At 35.0% G+C, this 26,300-nt stretch overlaps 2 protein-coding genes across 4 annotated transcripts; one reads left to right on the forward strand and one right to left on the reverse strand.

The window, feature by feature from the left end:
- On the forward strand, positions 1 to 4,538 carry LOC145793037 (S-adenosyl-L-methionine-dependent methyltransferases superfamily protein). 2 transcript variants are annotated; one of them, XM_082875425.1, is made up of 4 exons: positions 1 to 416; positions 1,030 to 1,073; positions 2,133 to 2,285; positions 2,586 to 3,303. In XM_082875425.1, the coding sequence occupies exons 1-4, from the start codon at positions 337 to 339 to the stop codon at positions 3,266 to 3,268; spliced, it is 960 nt and encodes a 319-aa protein (XP_082731551.1). In that variant the 5' UTR covers positions 1 to 336; the 3' UTR covers positions 3,269 to 3,303. The 2 variants fall into 2 exon arrangements, with proteins under 2 accessions (XP_082731551.1, XP_082731550.1); XM_082875424.1 differs by having other exon boundaries at positions 84 to 416; positions 1,030 to 1,258; positions 2,586 to 4,538.
- A 15,806-nt stretch (positions 4,539 to 20,344) lies between these two features.
- Positions 20,345 to 23,464, reverse strand: LOC145793038 (plasmodesmata-located protein 2-like). 2 transcript variants are annotated; one of them, XM_082875426.1, is made up of 3 exons: positions 22,103 to 23,464; positions 21,769 to 21,882; positions 20,345 to 20,793 (listed from the first exon to the last, which is right to left on the reverse strand). In XM_082875426.1, exons 1-3 carry the CDS (start codon positions 22,875 to 22,877, stop codon positions 20,786 to 20,788), a joined length of 897 nt encoding a protein of 298 aa, XP_082731552.1. In that variant the 5' UTR covers positions 22,878 to 23,464; the 3' UTR covers positions 20,345 to 20,785. The 2 variants fall into 2 exon arrangements, with proteins under 2 accessions (XP_082731552.1, XP_082731553.1); XM_082875427.1 differs by lacking the exon at positions 21,769 to 21,882 and having other exon boundaries at positions 22,103 to 23,454.
- Between the last annotated feature and the right edge of the window lie 2,836 nt (positions 23,465 to 26,300).

The following is a 26,300-nucleotide window of genomic DNA, read 5'->3' on the forward strand; positions in this document are numbered from 1 at the left end:
ATAACAAGTCGAAATGCGAAAAGTAAAGAGAGAGTAAAATATGTGCTATCCAGGATTTAGTCTATCCGGGATAGAGCTATCCTGACCCGGAAGAAAGTAGAGTTTTACCATCCTCATTCATGAAAAGCCCGCCATTCAGGCTTCTTCATCGTCTTCAAGGGTTTAGGGTTTTGCAGAGAGAGACAGATTGGGATTTTTTTTTTCTCTTTTAGGGTTTTCGGAGAATGTGGATGAGGTCAAGGCTGAGTCTCCGGCGATTTTCTACGGCGATTCGACGTCGTATTGAAGACGAAGGTGACTGGTGTTACTCCTCGGAATGGTGGGGGAACGAATTCGATGGCCACACCGTTCTCCGATCAACTTCTGATAAAGGAAACGGCGTCGTCTCTGTCGTTGCTTACCCTTCTTCCAGACCAGTATAGCCTCTCTCTCTCTCTCTCTCTGTACTCATATTGTGCATATCTGTACACTTATGTGTGTATGTGTGTATAGTCTATGCATATCCTATATGGGTTTGGTACTAAACTGATTGAATAGATTCATTGCTGGGTTTAGTACTAATTTCATATTTAAATTTTTAGATGGGTTTGATTATTGCAGGGTGGTTTGATGAACGAGAAAAACCATAATTAAGCAATTTTGGGAATGAATGAGAAAAACTGTTCTGAGGGACATTCATTAATAAACAAAAAAAAAAACAACAAACCATGATATCAGTCACATTGTGTATGCTTTATATAATAGAATCGATAAATTTGCATAGTGTGTGCTTGATCAAATTGCATACTATATGTTTATTAGAGATGTTTGATAATCACTAATATCAAAGATCCCATTTTTCCCTCTTACATTCCATTTGTGTTCCAATTTCTGCCAATTTTGGGATTCAAACCTTTTCCTTTTTGCAGCACTTTTCTAATTAATTCCAAGTTCTCTTGGACACCAACACTTTCTCAACTCAAACCCAGAATGCGGTTTCTATCTTATAAGCACGATTCACTGGTTAATATTTTGTTGTACTTTGTGCAGAGTGAAGTTCATTGGCCAGGAACACAGAAATGGCTTCGGCAAAGGTACACGGAGATATATCCAGATTGTGAACACAATGAACAATTTAGGATTCCTGGTTATCAATGGCGTACTCTTCGATTCAATGATGATACTCGTCAAAGCACAGTTAAAGTAATGGCTGCTTATAGAGAATCAGATCCTAGATCTGTATGTTTTATGCAGCAGGCACATTGTCTGGCTGTTCCATGCAAGTTCCTTTCACCTCTTCTTTTTCCCTATCAAAAACTCCTTGCAATTATCTTAGTCAAGAAAACGATAATTTGGATTTAACTTTTCATTTCCTAGTAATCTACTGTTCTGGTTTCAGTTTCCAGTTATCCAAATCTCATGTTGTCTCTACTGTACTGCTTTCTTGTGCATCTTCTGTTTTGCATCCTTGTAACTTTGTAATAAATCAATCTTACATGACTTATTTTTTATTTGTGATCTTCGGGATATCTTATGAGACTTAATTGCTTGTAAATGTAATCTCACTAGTGCCAATTGTCGACGTGCCATCCTAAATTTTCCTTAAGTTCTAGCTTTATATGTGCTTTTGTGTATACTATGGAAAAAATGCACTTTCTAAACTTGAGTTGGAAAAAGCCTCTAGGCTTGTGTATGATGAAGATGCAAATGGTGCAACTTCCTGTTCTAGTGAATCTTTTAATTGAAGGATAAAAAAAGGTGGCTAGGAGGTAGTCATACTCTCCTGTGGGAATGATTTGGAAGATGCAAAACCAAAGATAGTGGCGTAATGAGGTAGTCTATCAATATAGATTGGTTAGGAGGCTAGGAGGTGCACTTGGCAATTTGATGTGTTGTTTTCATTTTGAAGCCTATTTAAAAGACATATTTGTTTCTTTGAAGACAACATAAGTTGGTTTTGCTGCTATAGTATAGAATTGTATTGTCTTTGGTTATGATATCTCCTATTTGTTTTATAATATGATCTTTTGTGTATGGTATTTTGTACCTCAGTATTTGTCAATGATGGCCTTCAATATTTCAATCTAGGTTAATTGATCACTTACCGTAGCTCAAATCTTAAGTCTGTTATCATCTGGTAATGTCATCTGCAGATCTGAAGAGTATGATATCGGCTGGGTTGGCTGGCCTAGCATCTTGTAATTATGATCTCAAGGGAGCTGTACTTGGGAAGAAAGTTATGAATGTTTTGTGTATCGGTCATGGTGGGGGAAGCCTACCATTATTTTTGGCTAGTAAGATTCAAGGTTGGAGAACTGACTTCTGTTTTTTAAATGTGCTTTCGTATTGGCATCTTTATTTCTTTGAGAAAATGTGGTATAATAACTATTGCTTTCCGATGAAAAAATCAAGATTAACAAGCAAGATATTATATTGCTAGATGTGAACTAATACGGTCTTTTAATTCAAATTTATCATTCCTTTTCAAAATGGTTTGCTATTCTTTACTTTTATGTACCTTTGCTACTCTAAAGAGGAATTTGACCGAAGTAAATCTCTCCTGCCATTCAAAATAGGTTGCATAAGTGAATTTTTGGCCCTTTCAGGTGCTGTTGTTCACATTGTTGAAATCGACCCCCTTGTTATCTCAGCTTCAATCCAAGCAATGGGATTCCCATCTTTGTCATTGATGACCCCATCCGGTGAGCGTGCACTCCCCAAACCCAATTTGATGAATGAAGTAATGTGGAAAGGCATTCACGAGAGGCTCTTCCTCTATGAATCAGATGCCGAGAATTTCATTCTGAACACTGCCAATCGTTATGACATTGTCTTCATAGATGCCTACGACGGTGAAGATATATTTCCTCACAAGTTGTGGGATCCACATTCACCGTTCCTGAAAGCTTTAGAAAAACGAATTCACCCAGAGCATGGAACAGTTGTGGTGAACCTTCACTCAGATTCTGATATCTTGAGCCTCGACGGTTCTGTTTCGTCGGTTCTTCACGAGATGTTGCCGATGGGAAAGTATGTTTCAAGAGTCTGCCGAGCATACAAGGATGTTATTGTGGAAAAGCGTTCTGGTTTTGCGTTTACTGTTGCTGTGCCTTGGGTCTGTAATACATCTCTTGTCGTGTGTAAAAGTTCCAGAATTGGTAGGGGGATTTCAGACAGGGATTTGGTACTGAACACTATTTCATCCAAATCCCAGGAAATTGAGAACATTCTTAACTTGCCATTTTCTTGTTTGCAATATATAAAAGGAGGTTTTACTCTTGTTGATTGATTGCAATATGTAAAGAGAGGTTTTACTTCTTTATAGGAATCTGAGTAGATCTAGTGTTGGATGAGTTCACTTGGTTGATCAGGTTATATTATATTTGATTCTCAAGTTAGTTCAATTTAGACATAGCTTAACCTAATAATCAAACTAATCTGATTGGATTCATGATTCTTAGATTCAAAACCAAACTATCGTATTGAATAAATCAAGTTACATCAACCTATAAAAATTGGATTGCTTTGTTGTTCGGATATTTTTTTGGGTCTTTTGCGGTCTGTATCTACACTAATTAGCCTTGTTGCGATTTTACGTAGGTAAAACTATACCCGGACGGATTCAGTTAGGCTTGGGCCTAAGAGGTAGAAGGCCGACCCAATCTATTGACCCGGGGGAGGAAGCCTGTTGGCCTACCCACTTGCTCGATTTGCAAATTCGATTAAAAAACGAAGCTAGGCTTGAATTTCGGCCCATTAGGCTTAGATTACGGGCCGACCCATTAACCCGTATAATCAAAGTGACTTGGGCCTAAGGTTTTTAACTGGACCGGGCCTGAAAAAACCCATCAAACTTAACTACAGACTGACTTGGATGCCAATTTCATGGGTTGGGCCGACTGGATACCCTCATTTCATTTGTGTGGCGATGGAGTAGTTATACAAAAGAGTCACCGGAATCTTGTTAGTAAATCTCTACGACAGTTCTCTCTCTCATGGCGTCTCAAGGCGGAAAGCGCTTCTCTTTCAGTAGATCGAGCAGCAGCGGTAGCGAAGGGATTCTATCTAGGGTTTCGAGCGCGGTGTCGCAGTCTTCGATCGTGTACAGGGGGAAGCAGGCGGCGTCGGAGGCGGCGTACGTGACGAAGCACCTCCTCAAGAGCACCGGCAAGGCGGCGTGGATCGCTGGAACCACCTTCATCATCCTCGTCGTCCCCCTCATTATCGAGATGGACCGCGAGCAGCAGCTCAACGATCTAGAGTTGCAGCAAGCCAGCCTCCTCGGCACCCCTCCCCTCGGCATCGCCGCCGCCGCCGCCCCACAGAAGTGAGGTAACTTCGACTGATTGTTGAAGCTTCCTATCTGGAGCTTAAAGTTAGTGTTTTTCTTGATTTCTATGAGTTCAGGGTTTAGGGTTTGTCTTTATATGAATTTTGGAATTATTGATGGCAAAGGAGGGATTTTTTGCTGTCTTGCTTACTGTGGTTGATAATTGTTGTGTACTTTAATTGGGGTTTCTCTTAGGATCAATTTGATATTGTTAGACCAATTTTTGGTTTTTCTCGGTGCATGCCACTTCTGAAATTCAAAGCCTTCCACTTTTCGGGATTCACTTCGTAAAAAATTAAAATTTGAAATTTTTTGTTTTTCTTATTTTTTTTAATATGTTAAATAATTTGTTTTTCTTATTTTTTTTAATATGTTAAATAATTTTTTAATTTTTAAATATACTTAATATAAATACATTTAAAAAATATAATATTTGTGAATTTTTTTTTAAAATTTTTTTATTAAATACCCAAAATATAAAAAATATAGATATATAATATATGTACTGTATTTTTGTGTATTTATTGATTTTTTTAAAATATTTTTTTACAAATATTTTACTTTTTAGATATAGGGTGAATTACACTAATAGTCTTTATAGTTTGGAGTTTATGTCACTTTGGTCTCTAACTTTTTAATTGTGACACATTTGACCCTGAATTTTAAATTTTGTTTCAAATAAAGACAATTGAAGATATCATTAGATTTTTCAAGGGTAAAATTGTTAATTTGATAAAATATAAACTAATTTCATAAAAATAAATGTCAAACAAATATTGTTGAATTTTTAAAAATTATTTCTACTCACTAAAAATAAAATTATATAAAATTGATAAACCTTTTAGACATTTATTTATTTTTTTTACCAAATTAATTTTTATTATGTGTTTGGATGGTAATCATGTAAAATTAATTTTTAAAAATTAATCATGTAATTTTTATTAATTTTTATCAATTTTACATAATTTTACCATTGGTAGATAAAAATATTTTTTAAAAAATTAAAAATATTTTTTTGACATTTATTTTTGTCAAATTAGTTTATATTTTATTAAATTGACGATTTTGCCCTTGAAATTAAACAATGGTATATCTTCAGTTGTTCTTATTTGGAACAAGATTCAAAATTTAAGGTCAAATGTGTCACAATTGAAAAGTCAGAGATCAAATTGACACGAGTCCCAAACTATAGAGACTGTTAGTGTAATTTATCCTTAGATATATTTAAGGTACATCTAAAAAAAATTTAAAAAATACTTAAAATTTAAAAAATATTTACTAAAAATAAGAAAATATCAAAAATAAAAACTCAATTTCTAAAAAATTGAATACAGTAAATACCAAAGTTATATTCTAATAATGCGGCAAAGCTCTCTCTGAGTCTCTCACACAGGATGTTTTTGATAATTTCTCTGGGTTTTGGGATTTATTTATTTGGTGGAATTTGTTGAAGTTAGGGTTTTGATTAGTTTTCCATTAGCTTTCATTAGAGCATCTTCAACGGTGACTCAAGTTTTTCACCAAATTTGAGTAAAAAATGACCCATTTCACTAAATTTGATACCACTCGCTCCAACGGTTCACCTTTCACCAAATCTATCCCGGGACAACCAGGTGGTCGACCGGCCGGTTGACCGGTTAGGCAAAAAAAAATTTTTTTTTTTTTTTGGCGAATTGTCTGAACTTTTTTTTGAACTTTCTAAACTTTTTCGGGACGATCGGGGTGGTCGACCACCGGCCGGTTGACCGGTTAGGCAAAATATATATATATATTTTTTTTTAACGGTTTGAACTTTTTTTCCTTCCTGAACTGTTTGAATCTTTTACTGGTTAACCGGTTGGTCAACCGGCCGGGCAACCGGCTGGTTGACCGGTGTACCTCTTTCAACGGTCAGTAACAGTGATTTGGTAAAATCTGTGTCTCGTTCTCAGTTTGATACTTTTTTTGCTGAAATTTCATTTTGATATCAATCTGGTGTAACGGTTGGAGCTTGAAAAAGTAGGTTTTTCATCAAAATTTGAATTTGATGCTGGGTTTGGTTCACCGTTGGAGATGGTCTTAGGAGTTTTATTTTGATACAAGGATTTATATTTGAATTTCGAGCTGCAGTGTTGAAGCATCTTTGATATTCAAGTAATAGTTTTGGCATTTAGGTGTCCACTCTATTCCCTCTAACAAAAAGGATAATATACGAATAAGCTCATTCATAACTAATGTAAAAAAGTTAGGGACTTTGTGTTAATCTATGATGGAAACCTAGGCCCCGTTTGTTTTGGGAGATAGAATGGAGAGGATTGATAGTGAGAAGATTAATAGTGAGGGGATTGTTAGTGAGGGGATTGATAGTGAGAAATTGTTAAATTATTTTTATATAAAATAATAAAACAAATAAAAAAATATAAAAAAATAAACATTATATTTAAAAAAAATTCTCAATATATAAAAAATAAAAAAATTTCTAATCTCCTCACTATTTTTCTAATACCATCTCTACCTCTTCCTTACCAATCTTCCTTCCTCTTCCTTACTAATACTAATGGATTACTAGTCCCCTCCCTATCTTTCAAAACAAACACCCCATTCTCAATTTCCTCCTCATTATCAAACCCAATCCTCTCACTATAACTCCGAACAAACGGGCCCTAGGTCATTGGAAATTCACTTGTTTCTATCTACTATTCTTACACTAGCCATAAACTATCGCACCTCTTTAATTTATCTATCTGCATCTTTTCCAAAACTCTCCACATATCTATCTCGAAACCTATGTTGTATGGCGAAACTCTATCCTACTATGCCTCCGTTTGGGAAGTGGGTTGGCTTTTTGGCTTTTTGGCTATTTTAGCCTGGGCTATTTTAGCCTGGTTTGGGAAGAGCTTTTTGGCTTTTTGGACTTTTTTTGTGAGAGAGGATTGTAATGATTATGGGTTGGATTTGATATTTTGTTTTTTGTGGCTAAAATAGCCTATTTTGTTTTTTGTGGCTATTTTAGCCAAAAAAGCCTGGGCTTTTTCTTCCCAAACAGAGGCTATATTAGTTTATAATCCTTACATGTTTCTTAATGAATTTCCCTAGTAAGAAAAAAATATTTGATTACTATTTGCTGTACTTTTAAATGTTATTATATGTTCATCCAACTTCCGGATGCATGTCCTTGACATTCTAGGATCATATGCCATTACAAATTCTAGGATATTGTTAGCTTCATGGTTTCTTTCTTCAACTCCAAATTACTCTTTCATATTCCCATCTACATCTTCCTTCATGGTCATTAAGATCACTGCTTATAAAACTCTCTTTCCGCTTTGTGTTCTTGGTACTAAGGGGTGGTTTAGGATGATCAAAATAAGTGTACTTTTTGACTTTTTGTAAAATATAGATTGGGTATGAGTTGGGTTTAAAGTGATGTGGTAGAGAGGTGATGTGACTTAAATAAAATGATGTGACTTAAATAGAATAGTTACTTTTTGACTTTTTTAGAGTATCCCAAACAAGGCCTAATCCTTTCAAATTATCCCAAAATTGTTGTTTGATAGATTCATTTAAGATCACATATAAAACTCACCTTCCGCATAGTATTCCTGGTACTAATCCATCCAAATGATTCCAAAATTATCATCTGATAGATTCTTTTAATTCTATTTGGGGTACATAAGCACTAATTATAGGGTAAACTACCAATGATTAATGCCCCAAAACCCTTGTACTTCCCCACCCCCAGTGACCCCCCAGCCCCATGTAAGGGTGGGTGATTGGAAGGAGAAAAAAAAAAACTGGCCAATGAAATGCCAGCGGGGTGCGCGGGGTCCCTAGCAAAGTTGAACTACCAATTAGTCTTAATAGTAAGGCCTTGTTTGGCATGATCTAAAAAAGTCAAAAAGTCACTATTCTATTTAAGTCACATCACCTCTCTAACACATCACTTCAAACCCAACCCACACCCAACCTATATTTTATAAAAAGTCAAAAAGTGTACTTATTTAGATCATCTCAAACCACTCATTAATTTTCATCAAGTTCTATTGAAAATAAGTCTTAATAAAATCGTTACTAAAAATATTTTTTTGTAACATTTTTTGCATATATTGCTAAAAATTAACAGTTGGTGATTTTTTTTTTTGTCATGGTTTGTATAAATTATCGTTATAACTTACAATTAATGACCTTTTTTTGTGATGAATTTTTCAAACTGTCGTTAAAAGTTGAAAAATAATGACGTTTTTTTGTAACAATTTTTTTAAACTGTTGCTACAACTTATAGTTAGTGACATTTTTTGTGATAAAATTTTCAAATCATCACTGAAAATTAACAACTAGTGACGTTTTTTAGTAGTGTTTGATGAAAAATGTCATTAATTATCATAGGACCTATTATGACCCACACGGAAGTACCTCCTAGTTATATTAGACTGTCTTCTTCTAACACTAATTTTACTAATATTATTTTATCTCATTTTCTTTCAACCTCTATAGGGTGACCATTGGTTTAATGATAAAACCTTAGCCTAACAACCTTGAGGTTATGGGTTCAAGTCTCAAAGCAGCTACTTTGTGCACTATGTCAAAGATTAGATGTGTATCTAATATTTTCTCTCCCAAACACACATTATGTGTACTATTTAGGCTTAGATTTTTTCTTTTAACCTCCATCATCACATCTATTTTTAAAATTTTACCTACAATTATCTGTACTCCCATTCTTATGTTTATCTTTTCCAGCTAACAAAGTTCATATCATGTTCTTTTAATTTCCCTGAATTTTCCCCCCATCCATTAGTTTTTTTTTAAACAAATAATGTTAAAATCATAGCACCTACTAGTTTCAAGTTTCTAAGTTTATCCTACTCTCCTGGATTAGTTTCCTAACCCGCTGTCATCTATGGAAGTGTGGAAACCTTGCCTCTAACCACACCCGGACATCAATGTGGTGCATCGCTTGGGGGACACCCTAGCTAATCCTTGTTCATTTATCACTGCACTCCGGCTCTGATACAGGCTATACAGGGCGCACTAGTAGGGAACCCCCAATGGAAGTCCGTCCTCCCAGGACATTTTTTTTGTGTGGCTGCTCTTATATGTCCAGTGTGTTGCTTTCAATTCTAAAAAAATCATTTTAGTGCAAGCTAGCCTAGGAAACTCATGAGTTTTGGAGTCTATTATGCTATGCTTGGATATTGGATTATCAAGGGAAAGAAAAACAATGAGAAATTACAATTAGTCCTCCGTTATTATTATTATTATTTTTTAAATTATCTATCTATTTTTGAAAATTATCAGACAGTGGGCAGCACATCCTGGTTGTAAGATAGCATACTTGGGGTTCACCCTCTAGTCTCTTGTTGTTTGGCATGCTTCTGTTTGATGGTTAAAGTGATGTTGAGGTTTGATGGGCCCTCTGGACTTATTCGGGTGACCTAATTTGTTTGTCTTGATTAGAGCACATTGAACAAGATCCTTCTTTTAAATAAATCACATCAATAGCCACTCATTATATTACATTTGTCTTAAAAAAATAAATAATTTATTATTAAAATTATACTTCAGATTTATTAATTTTTTTAAAATGTGATGCAATCATGTAATTATCAATGTTTCATCAAATATCAGGCTGGGTGGAACATTCGGCTTAGTCCTCATCCCAGCCTCTTCCTCGTCTTGAGTCAGCTCCTTTGCCATCCCCACTCCTTCCCCAACCTCTCATGTCAACAAAATTCCCCGTCACCCATTCACCACTAATTTTTGATGGTCAGTTCTTGATTTTCAAATGATGAAAAAAGGAAGCGATTCTTGATTCATGTAAGCAATATGGGTAAGGAATTGAAAGAGAGAACAATAAAGAGACGGAGTGAGAGGGATGAGTGGAGATTATTTTTCACAACTCCACGCACCGCCACCTTCTCCTCTCTGTTATGTTTCCATTGGAACAGGATTTTAGTTGCAATAAATTAGCTGAATAAGTTTTTACTTGACATTAGGAGAATTTAATGCTTTGTTTGGTAGAGCTTTGGGATCCTAGTTCCACCCCTTGGTTTGAGTGTGGTGTGTGAGAGCTTTGAAAATTTGATTCCACACCCACTGTTAAAAACACGTCTACCCAGTCATCCTTCCAAACGCCCCCCCTTCCAGACGTCCCCCCGAACGTTTGGCCGGTTGATTGGCCAGTTGACCAGAACAGTGTTTGTTTTTATGTTATTATTTTTTTATTTTTTGGCACCTGTTATTTTTATATTTTAAATAAAAAATATTTTTAGAATTTTTTAAATTTTTTTTATAAGTTTTGAATAGAATTTTGGGTTGTGTATTTGGTTATGAATTGTAAATTTTTGAATCAAATATCATATGTCATATCAAAAACTTCAAACTCAATTCAAAACTCATAACCAAACAAATTTTTCAATTCAAATCATAATTTCAAAACTCACAAACTCAAAATACAACTCTTTTTTCAAATCATAATTTTAAAATTCTACCAAATGCTACTTAAATTTCATATTCATGTTTACCGGATCTTCTGTTAGGTTGTTCCTATTTTGTTGGGTTGTTCCAAGTGTAGTGAGATAGTGGGTTTGTTCCTATTTTAGTGTGATATTGGCCGCCAAACTTTAGCAGAGTGGTTCACTTTATTCATATTTATTGTACTGATCTTAGTTGGAGATAAGCATCCAGAATTTTATTCCACACTTGTGTGATATTGGAGGATTGGGTTTCCATCGAAGTAAACCCATTTTCTTTTTGATTTTCTGGTTCCCAACTCTCTTCCAGCAACTCTGTTTTTATTGTCTTTCCTTTCTAGCAAAAATAGATAAACAGAAAAACAAGAACACCAGCTTTGCTACAGTCGCACATAACAGCTTGGTATCAGAGCCAGGCATGGAGGAGCAGCGGTTGCGGCAATTGGAGACTGATGTCAACTCTTTAGCAACTGGGCAGGAAAGAATGATGATAGAGATGCAAGAGATGTTTGAAGCCATGAATACCAGGTTGGACCACATCACAACCAACCAAGTTCGTGACCTTGGGGAAAGTTCTCACAACCTAAATCAAAGTGTTGGAGGACGAACCCTTGGAAGTGGAGGAACCAACCGCAAAGTACGTAGCAACTCTGCTCCTCAATATTTGCCCAAGATGGTGAAGCTTGATTTTCCACGCTTCAATGGAATCGAGGATCCGATGAGTTGGGTTTGCCGGGCTGAACAATTTTTTGATTTTCATCAAACGCTTAAAGCTGATAGAGTGCCACTAGCATCCTTCAACCTTGAAGATGACGCCCAACTTTGGTACCAATTGTTGAAAGAAGAGACTCCTATTATTTCGTGGGAATACTTTAAACAAGGTCTACTTAGCAGATATGGGCCTACCCAGTTTCAAGACCCTTTTGGTGATTTAACAAAGTTATAACAAATTGGTTCGATAAGAGAATACCAAACCCAGTTTGAGAAGTTGCTGGTTCGAGTAGGGAGGTTGACACCATCGCATCAGGTTGGTTGTTTCATAAGCGGTTGAAGGAAAGTATCAAGGTTGATGTCCAAGCTAGTCGACCTGCCACACTCTTTGCTGCTATTGGATTAGCAAGAAGGCTATATGAGGCGCGTTGGTACTCCAATCGTCGGATTGTTCAACTAGAGGTGCGCAAAACAATTCCTAATCATTTTTCAATTCTTAACTCAAGTCCCTTGCCTATCAAAAGACTTAGTCCCGCTGAACTCCATGACAAAAGAAGTAAAGGTTTATGTTTCAATTGTAATGAAAAGTTCAACCTAGGACATCGGTGTAAAAAATTATTTCTCATTGAAGGGAGTTGGTCAGACGAGGAGGATGATGATGTAGACATAGTGGTGATATAACTTAAGGAAAATGAAGAAACTCCAGGAATTTCGTTTCATGCCATCTATGGTGCACGAGCTCCACAAACCATGAAGGTGCAAGGTCGGATTGGCCAACATCAAATAACACTTTTGATTGATTCAAGAAGTACTCATAATTTTTTGAATAGTAAGGTTGCCCGTAAGCTTGGTGTTTCACCTAACTCGGCGGGAAGATTTGAAGTTGTCGTTGCTAACGTAGAAAAGATTTGCAGTTATGGCCGTTGTAAGGGAATTTGCACAATTATTCAAGGACTTCGTATTACAGCAGATTACTTCTTGCTTCCATTAGAAGTAAGGTTTTAAAAAGCGGCCGCAACCGTTACGTAACACCGTTACGTAACAGTTTTGGCGGTTACTGCCACCCGTTACGGCCGCTTTTGCAGTGTGATTGAGATTCACAAGTGTGTCGGCCGTAGCGGCTGCCGTAGCGGTCGTAACGGTGCCATAACGGCCGTAACGGCCTGTTACGCACCGTTACGTAACAGTTCCAAACTGTTTCTTTCGAAAAAACATACAAAAAAAAGCTGAAAATGGGGGAAGAGGGATAGAGAGAAGAGGGAAGATAAAGAGAGAAAATAGAGAAGCAAGAGAAAGAGAGAGAGAGAGAGAGAGAGAAGAGGGAAGATGAAGAATATGTTATTGATTTGTTGAAACTATAAGACTTATGCTATTCTATTCAGCTGCTATCACTAAACTATTTTGTTTGTGTGTGTTTATCTATATATTGTTTGAAAATAATAATAATAATAAGTGGTCATTATCTATTTGGCTTGGTTAAAATATGTATGTATATATATATATATATATATTTAGACTCTTATTTATTCTCTTACTTTTGTCATTATTTATCTTATATATAATAGTTAGTGATTGGTTTTTTGTAAAATATAAAGTCATTAATTATTAAAATAAAATGTAAAAAACTCAGTTTATAGTGATTTAAAAATATGAAATATATTGGGTCATACTTAAAAATTTACAAAAATTGATCAATATTTATTTTTAACCCAATAAATATGATCATGGAAAAAAAATATGCGTATCGGTAAGTTTTTTCAAATTGTGCGAAAAATAAAAAAATTCACGGTTCTGATTACCGCAACCATTACACTACGACCTTTGCACCCCGTAACTGCAATCGCGTCACCACTACCATTACGGCGACCGCAACCGTTTTTCAGAACCTTGATTAGAAGGGTGTGATGCTGTTCTTGGTGCCCAATGGTTGAGTACGTTGGGGCCTATTATCTGGGATTTCTCTAAGCTGCAAATAAAGTTTTGTCATGAGAGAAAAAAGGTGGTGTTTACTGGCTTAGCTGCTCTAGAAAACAAGGTCGTGAGTGAGAAGGAAATCACTAAGGAATTCAGAAAAAAGAAGACAGGAGCTCTGTTGCAGATTTGTTCTCTCTTAGTGCAGACCACGCAAGGTAATCTCTCAACACACTTGGCTTTGGAATTAAATACACTAAAGTTGCAGCAAATTTTGAGCTTTATCAGGATGTGTTCAAGGAGCCCTATGGATAGCCTCATCCTAGGACCCATGATCACAAAATTCCCTTGAAGCAAGGAAGTGAAGCAATCAGCATGAGACCATATAGATGCCTTCATTATCAAAAAAAAAATGAGATTGAAAAATTGGTGGTTGATATGCTAAACTCTAGGGTGATCCGACTGAGTCAAAGTCCTTACTCTTTCCTAATATTGTTAGTAAAGAAACATGATAGGTCTTGGAGGCTCTGTGTTGATTACAGAGGCTTGAACCAGATTACCATTAAAGATAAATTCCCTATACCAATCATCGATGAATTGTTAGATGAACTCCATGGAGCAAATTTTTTTACCAAGTTGGATCTACGATCTGGTTACCACCAAATAAGCGTGTATCCTGAAGACATCACTAAGACAGCATTTTGAACACATTAAGGACATTATGAGTTCCTTGTAATGCCCTTCGGGCTTTACCAACACCCCCTCTACCTTTCAATCTTTGATGAATGAGATATTCAAGATCCACCTCCGTAAGTTCATCCTTGTATTTTTTGATGATATTCTAATTTACAATAAATCATGTGATGAGCATATGAAGCATCTTGATATTACTTTAAATACTTTGAAGACTACCAGTTGTTTGTGAAAAAAGAGAAATGCATATTTGCTCTATAGGAAGTCAAATACTTGGGCCATGTAATAACCACTGAAGGTGTTATGGCGGACCTTGAAAAAATTATTGCTATGCAAGAATGGCCTAAGCCAAAAACGGTTAAGGCATTAAGGGGTTTCCTTGGATTGATTGGGTATTACAGTAAGTTTATTGAACACTACCGCAGGATTGCTAGACCCCTAACTCAGATGTTAAAAAAATGGTGCTTGAATGGAATTCCATGGCAGAAGAATCCTTCGAAGAACTAAAGAAAGCAATGGCCTGAGCACCAGTGTTGGCCCTTCCAGATTTCAACCATCCGTTTATAGTCGAATGTGATGCATCGGGATCTGGTATTAAAGGGGTTCTCATGCAAAACAAGAGACGTATTACATTTTTCAACCGTGCTTTGCAAGGTAAAATTTTACTTTTATCGACCTATGAAAAAGAGATGTTGGCACTACTTCTTGCAGTGCAAAAGTGGTGGCCATATTTATTGGGAAGGAAGTTCGTTGTTTGAATAGATCAACGTAGTCTCAAGCATTTATGGGAACAAAAGATCACCACTGCAGCACAAGAGAAGTGGTTGGTGAAATTGATAGGGTTTGACTTCTCCATTGAATATAAAAAGGGAATGAGAATTGTGTGGCTGATACACTCTCACGTAGAGACGAGGCAGGCCAATTATTTGCTTTGTCGGCGTCGATCCCTACATGTATGGAGTCAATAAAAGAAGAGGTCGGTAACCGCCCTAGCTTGCAACGATTAGTTAAGCTATGCAAACAAGGAGAAGTTATCGGGCCATGGGACTACAAAGAAGGTATCCTTTACTTCAAGAATAAGATTTATTTAGCAGTTGATCCTGCTTTGATTCCTCTTATGGTTAAGGAGATACATTCCAGTACTTATGCAGGGTATCACAAGACTTTGCAAAGAATAAGGTCTGTTTTTTATTGGCAAGGCATGAGAAATTTTTTGCACGAGTATATCAAGAGTTGTGAAACTTGCCAAAGGCACAAGAGAGAGAATCTCAAGCTTGCTGGATTCTTATAACAATTCCTACGCAAGTATGGACAGATATATCAATGGACTTTGTGGAAGGTCTTCCTAATTCAAAGGGAAAGTGTGTTATTTTTGTGGCAGTTGATCGGCTTTCCAAATTGGCACACTTTATTCCTCTCTCTCATCTGTATTCTGCTACCTCAATAGCTCAGGTTTTTTTTCAACAATCTTTAAATTGTATGGCATGCCTAAAAGCATCGTATGTGATAGAGATGCCACATTCACTAGCATTTTTTGGAGAGAGTTTTTTAACTCGTAAGAAACCAACTTCAATTTTAGTTCTTCTTATCACCCACAAACTGACGGGCAAATCGAAGTGGTCAATCGAACAGTCGAGATATATCTTCGTTGTTTCACAAGTCGTAGGCTGAAAGAGTGGGTTCGCTTGATTCCTTGGACTGAGTACTGTTATAACACTAGCACACATTCTACTACCAAGAGAACCCTTTATGAGATCGTGTTTGGCAAACCTCCACCCACACTTCTATCATATGTTCCAGGCACTTCACAAGCAGAGGCTGTGGATCAAGAGTTGCGAGATAGAAATTTCTATGATGACAACAGCGAAAGAATAAGTTCTATGAGTTTTCGAGTTATCAAGGAGTTACGAGACCGATTGAATGAGGCTCAATAGTGAATGAAGAAGTTTTATGATGTTCACAGAACTTATAGAAATTTCAATGTTGGAGATTTTGTATATCTCAACTTGCAACCATGTAGGAAAGTGTACTTAGCCCTTCGAAGAAATCTTAAGCTGTCACCCAAATATTATGGACCGTTTGAAATTCTTGATAAAATAGGACCAGTGGCACACAAGTGCAAACTACCAAAAAAACACAAGGCTTCATCCGACGTTCCATATCTCTTTGCTGAAAAAGAAGGTGGGGATGATTGTGGAAACTTTGGGTGGTGTTTGGAAGAGTTTTGGAATTATAATTTGAGAATAGTGTTGTATTTTGAGTTTGTGAGTTTTAAAATTATGATTTGAGCGTAGAAAATTTGTTTGGTTAGGAGTTTTGAGTTGAGTTTGGAATTTTTGATGTGATATATGATATTTGATACAAAACTTACAACTCATAACCAAACACAGTTCAAAATTTTATTCAAAATCATAAAAAAAATTAAAAATTATGATTTTTTATTTATTTAAAATATAAAAAATAATAGGAGCCAATTGTATAAAAAAAAAAAGAAAAAGAAAAGAAAGGTAGCACCGTTCCGGTCAACTGGCCGGATGTTCGAGAGAACGATTGGTTAGTCCAAATTTTTCCACATTGGAAAGAGTTTTCAAAAGTGGGTGTGGAATTAATTTTTAAAAACTCTAAACAAACAAGAAACTCAAAACAAGGGGTGGAAATATGTTTGGAGAAGCTAACCAAATGCAGCCTTAGATTCTTTTTCTATAATTCTTGAAAAGGGTAAAACAATTGTCCCTTTGCCTCAAGCCATCCTTGATCAAAGAGAGAAAAAAAACAGAGAAGAAGTTTTGGTTCACTGGCAAAGATTGTCACCTTCTAACGCCACATGGAAAAATCTGGCTGAGCTTCATTTATGATTTCCTGAAGCTACCCTTGAGGACAAGGGTGTTGTCTAGGAGGAAGGAATGTTATGTTTCCATTGGAGCAGGAATTTAGTTGTAATAAATTAGTTGAATTAGTCTTTACTTGACATTAGGAGAATTTAAATTTCATATTAAGTTGTTCCTATTTTGTTGGGTTGTTTCAAGTGTAGTGAGATAGTGGGTTTGTTCCTATTTTAGTGTGATATTGGCTGCTGAACTTTAGTAGAGTGGTTCATTTTATTCCTATTTATTATACTGATCTCAGTTGGAAATAAGCATCTAGAATTTTATTCCACATTTCTGTGATATTTGGAGGATTGGGTTTCCCTCGAAGCAAACCCATTTTCTTTTTGATTTCCCTGTTCCCAACTCTCTCTCAGCAACTCTGTTTTTCTTGTCTTTCCTTTCTAGCAAAAATAGGTAAACAGAAAAATAAGAACACCAACTCTGCTACAGCCGCACAAAACACTCTCATCCCATAGATCCCAATAATCCCTTTCTCATTCTATGGCCACCCCAATCTCACTGGCACCCCTTCCCCATTTCCATCCATTCTCGAAGATCGTTGGCCTCCTCTTGAAGCCCCTCTCCCTCACAATCCCTATTGTCACAATGCTCAGCCGTTCCTTTCCCACACTCCCCTAGATTTGCCACCGCATTTTCTAAAATCTTAGATAGGTATAAAATAAGAATCAAATGTAGCGTTGTAAAATAAAAAATTTAAAATCTTAAATTGATGTAAGAGAATAAAAAATACTGTAAATAGAAACATCCGTTTAATGCAAAAGCACCATTATTAGTTATTTCATTTATTTAAAAAAAGTAAAAGTTGAGGGTGGAAAAAACAAAAAACAAAGAAGAAAAATAAAAAGAAAACAACTGAAGAAGTCAAAATTAATTAGACGATGAGAGCTGGAAAACGGAAACCACATCTGATTCTGTCCAAAAAAATGGCATATCGGTTGACCAATCATGGATAGGCTGATCCTGATAAGGAATACAACTGTGAAGCACGGAAGCATTTTCCGCGTGAACTGTATATCTAGTTCTGTGTGTGAATCAATGACACGAATCAGTATTATTTGACACGTGGCAAACATGTATTGGATGGAAAAGCTTTTTTGGGGGTCATTCTGGTTGATTGCTCAGTATCACATCACATGCATTTTGTCAACTTGAGCATCTTTCAAAGTGAATTGTAATTTACACTATTATCCCTCAAGTTTAATAAACATACAATAAAACCCTATGAATTTGATATAATTTCTTTAGTAAGAGTAAAACCATCGAAAAGGAATGGAGATAAAGATAAATAAAATAAAATAAAATATATATTTTAATTTAAAAGAGATTATAATGATTTTTATTATTGTGTTGTTAATTATGTTATGTGAATATTTGTACTAAAACATACAAATGTGAACGTTTACATTGTTACATTAGATGAGAGAGAATGTTCACATGTTGTAAACGTTCACATCACTACATGTTGTGAATAAAAATGTGTTATCAATTAAAAATATAATGAACGTTATTTTTAATGTATTGTTAATTAAGAATAACAAGGTTCACATGTTGTGAATGTTTACATCACTATATTAGATGAGAGAGAATTTTTTTAAAAAGTATTGTGCACGTTCACATCAGATGAGAGAGAATGTTTACATTATTTTTAATGTGTTGTCAATTAAAAGTATATTCACATTATATAATAATATAAAATAATAACATTAATATTTTTTAATTTATGTGTAAAATTTCCTTATGCCTTGGTCTTTTCCCTTCTCCCTTCCCCCAACATTAAATATCAGTATTAAATATAAGGGCATAAGAGTTTAAGAAAATAGTATAAATTAAAAAAATGACTTTATGAAATAAAAGTATAAATATATAAGATTAAGTTGGTTAAAAAATTTCTTCATAAACTTTTTAAATTATAACACTTCTAAATGAAATTTATCAATAAAAATTCCTTTAATGAATAATTAAGTTGGAAGAGACAAATATGATTGCGTGATCTCATGTCATTAGATGTTTCGAAAATCGAATGTTGAAACAAACAAATACAAAAGCAAATATAGGATTTATTTTTATTAGTTTGTTTTATTGAGAGTTTCTAACCATTTTAGGAACAGCTTTTGAAATCAGATGTTATTTTTGGCTTTTTTGTATTAATATTCATTATTTTCTTTACTTTAAAAAGAGCTTTTGTGGGTTTTTGACTTCTTTCTTTTTTTAAAAAAAAAAAAATGGAAGCAAAACTCAGAATTAAAACAACCAAGTTTTGTCATAGGAAAATTGTCAACACTATCTATTCCACATCATGTTTCAAAATTAAAAATATATTTATGTTTTATGAGCAACCAAAACAATTTGTATGTTTTTATTTTTGGACAAATGCCTACAAATTTTCACATTTTCGTAATCTAACGAAAACTAGTAAAAACTTCTTTTACTTTTTTTTTCCTTCTTTCCTTTTTTAAGTATTTTCCTTTCTGTTTTCTTTTCTTTTTTAAGATCCAAGGTCCAAATCAACATAAAGTGATCCAATTAAAACAAAATGATGAGCACAACACTTAAAACTTATCTCATCACTCTACCAATAATGCTCACACCTTTGTACAATCAGCTGGTATTTTGAAAAGATAGTTAAAAATTAATTTTTTTTAACTTTTTTTTTTTTTTATACGAAAGATGATATAATTTAAAATGAGTTAAAAGTTGCCTTTTAATTTTTTATTCATATTTTCAAATGACCCAACATAAAATGATGAAGTCAAGTTAGAGGCCTATGAGGATAATATTGATGCATAGAAACTGCCAAAAGATGAGATCAATAACAGTTTGGAAAATCAATGCCATTCCTGACTGAGATTGTATAGCCGACACCACAATCCAAACAAATAGCACATGTATAGCAAATATGAGTTGGCATTGATAAAACAAAACAAATACATTTAATAATTTTGATTTTTTTTATTTATTTCTTTTCACAAGTATTTTGAAAGCCCTAGACCTCCCTAGAAAGGGTTTAAGTTTTGTCATAACTCAGATATACCCATAAAAAAAATAATAATAATAATATTTCACTTGGTTGGAAAGCAAAAGTGACACTTTCACAAAAAAAAAGCCCTCTTTCATGAGCATGCATGTTATTCTAAGTAGATGCATTAATTTTAAGACAGTCCACTGACAAGGCCTTTGAAGATAGTCTCAAATTGTTGTAATTTTAGACCTTCAGTGAATGTTATGCAATTGTCACTGTGAATCTTGAGAAAACAGAGAGGCACACAAATAAACACATAGAGACTAGACTAGTACTATTTCCTCAAAAAGCATAAAATTTGGGAAGAAAACAAAGAAGCATCATTCTGGACAAGGAAAAAAGACAAATAACCACATGGCAATTTTTGTAAAAAGGGCCAAGACCCCTTCCTCAGCTTTTTCACCATTTCAAATTGACAAACATTCATTCTTACATCCTTCTTGTAACTTTGTGAAAGTCATTCTTACTTTCATGCGCTCCAATTTTTTTTTTTTTTTTTTTTTTGGGTAAAATTATAAATAATTGAAAATAAGTAAAAATAATTATAAAAATATAAAGATGCAAGTGGATCTGTGCTTAGTGCAAGTAGAGCAAGTTCTTTACTTGAACCTTTATATTTTTTAACTATTTTCACTTCTTTCTAATAGATTTGCAATCCCTCCATTTTTTTTCCCTATTACAAAAATTTCCCAAATCCCTCCATCAATCTCCACCACAAAAACCCATCTCACATATGGAAATAAAAAATATAAGAAAAAATCCAGCTCTAAAAACAACTTTGGTGGTTAGCCATCTTCTCCTCTCAAAAATCTGCACAAGCACAAATTCCAACCACAAGACCACTCATTAGACAAGGACATATAACATACATATATACACATTTAGAGTGCAAGGACCCTTTGTTCTTAAATAATTTTATTTTTCTGTTTCAATTCATTCATAATTATTAAATTATATAAAAATTTTAAGACATATCTAATAATTATGACGGAATTAGGACAAAAAGTAGAATTATTTAAAAATAAAAGATCCTTGCTCGCATTCATTTAATACAATATAATAATAGTACAACACAAATAAAAATCATGAAAAGAGCTGCCTTATTGTGTATTGAACCCTTCCAACAATCAGGAGCAAAGAAATTTTTCACAGAGCTGATGCGGCGTTCTAAGAAACAGAGCACTAATAAGCTCTAATAAGTTGGAAATTTCACCCAAAAAAAAAAAAAAAAAAAAAAGTTAGACTCAGCCATCACATTCACATCAAGAGGGCCAGAGATTCCCTAGTACTTCATTTTTAATGCTCCCAGGCAATTTTTATCCAACCTGGGTATAGAAGCTGACTCTCAATTGATGAAGCAATTAATTTCAAATGAGGCTAACAATCATCATCATTTCTGATTAAAGGTGTCTCATGGACAAAGTGGGAGTTTAAACTCTTATGTTATGTTTGGTTGAAAAATTTTAAAAAAAATATATATATATATATATATAATTTAATTAAATATAAATATATTTCATTTATATTTTACCTAATTTTTTTTTTCCCTAAATTTCTTCTAAAATCTCTCGTCTAAACACAGCCTTAGTCATATCTTCCGGAAAGCCAACAAATGTGCCGATATTATAGCTAATCATGGTTATTGTACTACTGGTTTACAAATTTTCCCAGTTGCACCCCCCCTTCATTGTAAACCATCTGCTGATGTTGTAGGGGCTCAATAACCCGGAACTATTTTATCTTAATAAATTGTTATGCTTTGTTTACCAAAAAAAATATACTTACCATCATGTTTCTTCAATAAATTTCTTGCAAACATCAAACAAATTACTACAAACCCCACTCCTACTGCACCTCCTAATATAATAGCCACTGTCTTCCCTGTGTTTTGCCCTGACCCTACATGAATTAAACATTACTATTGTCAATGCAATGATATCCCTTTCTCCCCATAAGAAAAAAAGTTAAAAGAGGAGAGAGAGAGAGAGAGAGAGAGAGAAAGCAATAATCAAAGTTGGGCAAAACCCTTTTTCAGATTGAAAATTCTACAAATCTAACTAAAGGTTTCAAAGTAATTAAATAAAGAAAGGAGAAACTTCAAAATAATTTCTCACTTTACCTGATGGAGAAGAAAAGGAATCAGCTGATGATGATGATCTCCTGGGGACCCCATTAGGGTAATAACTATAGCTAATAAAGCACTTATCAAGATAGACTTGAGCTGAAATAGAGCTTCCACACTCAGCCTGAGATCTCTGAACAGCACTCTTCACACAATTAGCGCAATCTGAAGTTCCCAAATCACCCTCACATTGCCCCAACACATACACAGACTGGTAGCTTGTAGTGTAGAACCCATTGCTCATCCCATTCCCCAAAGCTGACAAAGCTGTGTCTCTCATCTGTTCAAACCCACTACCCCCATCATTTTTCCCACTGCAAGTCTTGTAAATCATATCCAAACCAGAGATTTGGGCAAAGCCAGCAACTTCATAGAGCATGTAGCAACCCAAGAGTTGGACTCTAGCAGCAGTGGGCTGACCACAGAGCTTGTCAATGAGTATTGGTAGCTTGCTCACACAGTTGTAGCAGTCAACATTACTTAGGTCACCTCTGCACTGGAAGAGACCAGAGATGGTGGTTTGGCCACTACCAGTGGTGGTCTTGAAGAAATTGGCCTTGGAGGACTGTGAAATCAGAGACCCAAAAAGGGATGAGAGGGCTTGCGAGTAAACCCCGGTTGGATCTGAGAGAGCCTGCTTTGCACAGCCCTTGTACACCAAAGTGGTGTAAGCAGGGGCAGCTTCAGCTGGTGGGATTGGGGTGTGATCAAGATTGGCAAAGAGAAGCAGAAGAAGAGAGAGGAGGGAATAGAGTTTTGTGGGTGAACCCATTTGGGTGGAGTTGGGCGGTGTTGATGGATCAAATCATGGATTGTTCTGGACAGATTTTGGGGGTTTTGAGAGTTGAGTTTGGGATAAAAATGAGGAAAGATTAAAGGGTTTGTGTTTGATTCTTGGATGGTTGCTTTCTTCACTCTCAAAACTGGTTTTTTTTGTTTTTGTTTTTGTTTTTGTTTTGGGAGGGTTATGTTTGGGGTTTTACTTTCCTTCCTTCTGAATGGCCTACCCGTGTCTAACTTTTTTGATGTGCAGAGATGAGGGGGATATCTTTTTCTCAATACAAGAAAGAGGTGCAAGTGTACAGTGTACGTATGTGTTAATACATAACTAAAATAATATTTTACATAATTAAAATAATATTTTTTCTAGAAATGATGAAAGTTGAAGGTTGAAACTATTTAAAATATCAATTATGTATATTTGCAGAGAATGAGAACAAAATGTTTCATTAAAATAACTAGATAGTAGAAGAAATATTCTCTAGGTAAAAGAGTTGGAGAGGGAGGAGGGAAGGAATCTGATCTTGTGAGAGGCAGGAATTGAAGTAATTTGAAGTATTGATCAAAGTACATCACAATATTTAAGAGTTTGAATTTTGAATATATGTCATGGGATGAATGTGACCCTTTGGAGGATCCAAGAAATGAGTGATTCCATTTACTTCTGTGGAGTGCAGCCTAGCCTAGCATTATGCCATTTACTTCATCCAACCTTTTTTTTCCATGCCACTATTATTAATCCATAGAATAGGCAAAAAGTGGAGTAAGTTGATATCTATACATTGTTACTTTGTTACAATTGTTTCTACAAATCATGATTATGGTATTTTATTAAAATCGTAGGAAAATCACCATAGACTGGTAGTATTCATAAATTTATTATAGATTCATAAAAAAATATATATATAATTATAAAGATTAATATTTATAAAATTTATTATTTATTTATGGTTAGAATAGTAGAGAGAGAGAAAATAATATGTATTGTATTGTATTGAATAAATTGTATTGAATAGAAGGTCTGTATATATAGGCTGAGAAAGAGTATCCTACTAAAAATCTAATTATGAGAAAGAGTATCCTATAAGAGACCTAACTATGACAATATCTAATATATTTAGAAAATCAATACCTAATATATGTAGGAATATATACCACATATACATTAACATCTCCTCTTAAACTCAAGGAGGATAAACATCTTGAGTTTGGAGAGAGAAACTAAAACATGCAATAAAACTAAATAAAATAAAAGGAAAATAGATTGCAAAATCCGAACGATAGCACAAGGGCACTTGAAATAAATAAGAGGCCGGAACTAAAGCCGGGAGACAGTTTATAATCGTGTCGGACTATTGTAGGAACAGACTAAAACTAATGCCAGAACAATTTAAGGTTGTGCTAGACCGATATAAAAACTGACTGGAATTAATGCTGAGAGACAGTTTATAGTCGTGTTGGACCATTGTAGGAACTGACTGGACTTAATGCCAGGACAGTTTAAAGGTTCATGCCGGACCGATATAAGAGCTAACTGGAATCAATGTCGGGACAGTTTATGGGGTAATATCGGATCGTTGTAGAGATTGGTTAACCGGAATCAATGTCGGGACAGTTTAAATGGGTCATGCCGGACCGATGTAAGAGCTAACCAAAATCATTGTCGGGACAGTTTAAAGGAGTCATGCCAGACCGATGTAGAGAACTAGATATTGAACCAACAAGCGTGGCACACACATAACTTATGACGTGGTGGTGAACGATGATGGCAACAGATAACTGAGTGCGCCAGAGAACGGCTTGGATTGTGTACTAAAAGGGCCAGCTTGGATTGTGTGCCAGAAGGGCGGTTTGGGTAGTGTGCCTGTGACGCCCCAAAATTTAAAGATATCATAATAAGATTTAGAACTTAAAACCAATATTGCCACCAATATTACTAACATCCATTAATTAACAACCCAAAAATTTAAAGTTCTTAATTTACAACTTAGTCTTAGTACATAAAAATAACACAAATAAAAAAAAAAAAACTAGAAAATTTAGAAAATAGTTCATGGAACTTGGGCACTCTTCAAGCTAACCAAGGTTGAATGTCGCTTTACAAGGCCTCGGTGTTCCCTTTGGTTTCTTTGGTACCTGGCATAAAACGCCAAGGCAACGGGAATGCCAATGAGCGACGAGCTCAATAAGATACTACAACCTGAAAATATCCACCCTGATAATAATACTCACAATTAATGAAAAATGTGTAGTAACAGAATAACAAGTATCATTTAATAAGCATAACAAGAATGCTATCAATTGAAATAATAATAATAATAGATATAAATAAATAAATAAAATGACAAACGGAAGCAGTATTTCATTATAAGGAAAATGTCCACATTTCTTTTAAATTCTCATAGATTTAGTTTATCAGATAAGTTTAAGTAACTCCCCGTGGAGCACTATTTCCACTCAACCGCTAGGTAATGGCCACAGACAATTCTGACTCTCCCTTGGTCAAATATTCAAATGTTATTTGCTGTAACTGCCAATGATGCCCACGCACCAGGGTTACGTACGTACTTGTGACACCCTCAAAATAATACAAATAACCTAACTCATAAAAGAAATGAATATAACATAATTGGTACACCTTCACATAACAGAATTCGTATTACAAAAGGAATAACATGCATTATACATTCATAAACGTTCATTCTAAATCTACAGCATGTAATGTAAATTAATAACAACAAATTAAATGCCCTATGGGCTTACATCTTTCCAAGACATATCTTGGTTACAATCGAAAGTGAGCTTCACTCATTACATCTTAAGCCCTTGGCTTTACAAAAAATATACAATCAAAACGAGAAGTCCTTACTTCCAAAAGTTTCTCCGACGTTATTGCCTTGGTGAAGGCATGCCATCATTACTTGAAAATGTTATTCCCAAATAGGGTGAGTCACTGCCCAGTAGAAACCATCTAACACAGTATATGGAATTTAGCAAAGTTATAAGTACATTATGCATATACAACGTCAAAGATAAAGACATCCACGTTTTTGTATAGTCTTAAATTTCCAAACTCAATTATTAAGCTATTTCCCTTCATTTCATTTAATTACAGAAGCCAATTTCATCATTTTTCAACAACCCAAATGAGATTAGAACTCGTTAGTTCTAGAACCACATTAACAACATGTAAGCACTTCAAACTTTTCTTTCATGGATATTTCGTCCGCGGGCAACCGTCAAACGGGACCCATGTATTTTTTCATAGATATTTCGTCCGCAGGTAGCCGTCAAACGGAACCCATGTAAACGTAGGCTATATAAGCACTACAATTACCATTTTACAGATATTTCGGCTGCGGGCTAAGCACCCATGTATAATTTCGGGATTTTCACCCAGGACACTCTGGCCAAC

The sequence above is a fragment of the Camellia sinensis genome, chromosome 6, assembly GCF_055761805.1.
Source record: "Camellia sinensis isolate YWXY chromosome 6, ASM5576180v1, whole genome shotgun sequence".
Lineage (NCBI taxonomy): Eukaryota > Viridiplantae > Streptophyta > Magnoliopsida > Ericales > Theaceae > Camellia > Camellia sinensis.